General features: G+C 39.4%; 1 protein-coding gene across 3 annotated transcripts in view; it reads right to left on the bottom strand.

Moving 5' to 3' along the window:
* Positions 1–2,590, bottom strand: part of LOC106533724 (voltage-dependent R-type calcium channel subunit alpha-1E) — a gene marked incomplete at its 5' end in the record, with an annotated part of 16,550 nt that extends 13,960 nt beyond the window's left edge. For 2 of the 3 annotated variants that reach the window (XM_014030152.1, XM_014030159.1), the window contains 5 exon segments: positions 345–482; positions 955–1,115; positions 1,216–1,312; positions 2,076–2,087; positions 2,484–2,590. In XM_014030152.1, the coding sequence (XP_013885606.1) occupies positions 345–482; positions 955–1,115; positions 1,216–1,312; positions 2,076–2,087; positions 2,484–2,590 (515 nt within the window). 3 annotated transcript variants of the gene reach the window in all.
* Positions 2,591–2,656: the final 66 nt, after the last annotated feature.

Genomic DNA, 2,656 nt, shown 5'->3' with positions numbered 1-2,656 from the left:
GCCATTCCACATTATTACAAATGACTTCATTTCTGGACAATTATGGTTTGATTTCTTTGTATGTATGGATCACTTGGGTTGTTACCAACATCTGGTGAAAATTTATGTCATTAGCACCTCTAGTAATATATTTACTGAGAAAAATGGTGACGTGTTCAATGCTTATTTTACCCGCTGTATATTCGAAGGGTGACTAATGTTTTTTTGAAGGTGACAACCAAACATCCCTGAACGTTTGTCAAGCAGTTTCAGCCACTCGTCCATCAACAGGTATTCTCTGTGCCATCATGGGATTAAGACCGCATGAAAGTAATCAAAAGCTTTAATTTGCCAAGTGCACTCACTGAGGCCACCCTTCTCCTGTCGACACAGTGAAAAGGGTGAGCAGGGCCCAGCAGACGTTGTCGTAATGAAACTCGTGTCTCCTCCACTCCCTTCTCTTCACCTCCTTCTTGTCTCTGCTGTAGTCAATGTAGAAGCCTCTGCAGGAAGGGAAAGCAGACTGWAGGTCATTGTTTCACAAGATTCACTGATTAAAACTGGCTTTACTGAAGTACAGAAACGTTGATTAAAAGGAAAATATACCAAATGTTCATTTAAAGTAGTGAATTACACTATCATATTGTACAAAATTTAAGAATAAAGACATTTATTTGACCAAAATGAGATAAACTTTGTTTTTAGTTTAGGAAACACAATTCACAAAATGTCAATAAAACTGATTTTTCTGTAACTTTCTGTGCAGCAAAATAAATAAATAAAAAACCTGAAATAAGATTTTGGCTGTTCATCTTTTTTTATTTTTTGTAGATTTTATGCTAACAATGACACCATTATACGGTGTGCCAGTACATGTTCACAGAGAGTGACGACACGTAGGAGGATCGCCCGATTTACACCGGCATGCATATTCAAAAACAATTACACGAGCCTGCAGTCCAGACRTTCACATACCGACATTCCTTTTCTGTTTTCATGGAGCTGTCAGTGCAGAAGAAGAACTTCCCCTTAAAGAGCTGGACCGCGATGACAGCAAAGATGAACATGAAGAGCTGGTACACAATGAGGATGTTGAAGACGTTCTTTAGAGACGTGACCACACAGTCAAAAACCGCCTGCGCGGGAGAAAAGACAAGACGGAGGCAAATACAATCTGTCAAATGCGCCATAAATCCCACCTCCCCCAAACTGGCTTGTGAACATTTTCCAACAGACCTTGAGCTTTGGAAGCCTCTTGATGGTTTTAAGCGGCCGCAGAACTCTTAGAACTCGGAGGGACTTGATCGTCTTGATGTCTCTGCCTTTTGTGTTCCTGTTGATATCGAAACGTGGTGCTAAGAAATAAAGTTGTGCACTCGAATTAAAACATACAGCCACAGATTAAAGAGGGGAACACGGTGAGAGGAAAATGTCCAAATGACACATGGAAACAAACAAAAACCGAATTTCACCAAGAAAGMGTGTTTGGAGAAGTGACTCTTTTTATTTTGGCATTTTATGAGCTTTTCTACCCTTAAATTAGATATTTATGTAAACACTATTTTAAATATATTGTATTAATGGCGTGYATTCTCATTCTTACTTTGCTGCCATAAGTCATTCTTACGCAGTTACATTTTTGTCCTCTGTATAGTAAAGTTATATGAAAAAATATAACAATAATATGGAATGTAATGCATAATACTTTGACACTGTATACATAAAATTCAGTAAGAATAAAAATAAGATAAAATTTGACTTGACTTTTCCATCCATTTGTCATCAAACCCTGCACGACATGCACAATCTCATGCAAAACTGTGGGGTCTGTGGCAGCCACTTCAATTAGTTGTTTCTAAAGTTGCAGGTGTACATTCACTGGTTATTTTCTGGGAATTTCATACAATACTATTTAATGCTTTATGAGATATTTTGCTAACGCTACAGACAAGCAAACACACAGAATGAGGCAAAAACAACAGTATCGCTTTTCATAGTCGACGGCGGGCAACGACAAGACACATGGATAGCAGAGAAGTACATGACGAGTTCATGGAAAAGAGGTTCACATCTATAATTTTATTATTTGCTTTTACCCCAGCACATTCCTGGTAGCCCCCAACAGTGACAACATCCACAGGAACAACAGAGAAAAAAAACGAAGGGTAAAAAAGTTACATCACATCCATATTAACAACAGATAAATTAACATTAAAACTCCTACAGTACAACAAACTGCACAAAATTGTTAGTTATCAGGTTATCCATCACATGCAGGAAGAGACAACAGAGATAAATCTACACAGCAACAGAGTTTTCTCCTCTCGTTGTAGCCCTGCGGGGAAGTTAAAACGGAGTTACATATTTCACAGGATCATGAGTGTCTCTGTACAGAGTTTGCTTTTGAGAGAGGGTTATTTGTTGCAGTAAAGTAGGATCGCTAAGGTATTTGCTGCAGTGAGTCAGACGTTAGTCATGGGCCGACTGAACTGTATGTGACTCACGTCAGAGCGAAGGCGATGAGAGCTCCCACCACCACGATGAAGTCCAGGAGGTTCCACATGTCACGGAAATAAGAACCATCGTGCAGAATGAGACCCTGGTCTATCATCTGGAGGACAAATCGAGACAATTTCACGACAAAGATTATTTGCACAATGGTGGTGGTGGTGGGGGG

Source organism: Austrofundulus limnaeus, unplaced genomic scaffold (genome assembly GCF_001266775.1).
Source record: "Austrofundulus limnaeus strain Quisiro unplaced genomic scaffold, Austrofundulus_limnaeus-1.0 Scaffold6, whole genome shotgun sequence".
In the NCBI taxonomy this organism is placed as follows: domain Eukaryota; kingdom Metazoa; phylum Chordata; class Actinopteri; order Cyprinodontiformes; family Rivulidae; genus Austrofundulus; species Austrofundulus limnaeus.
This window is presented reverse-complemented; position numbering and strand designations above follow the sequence as displayed.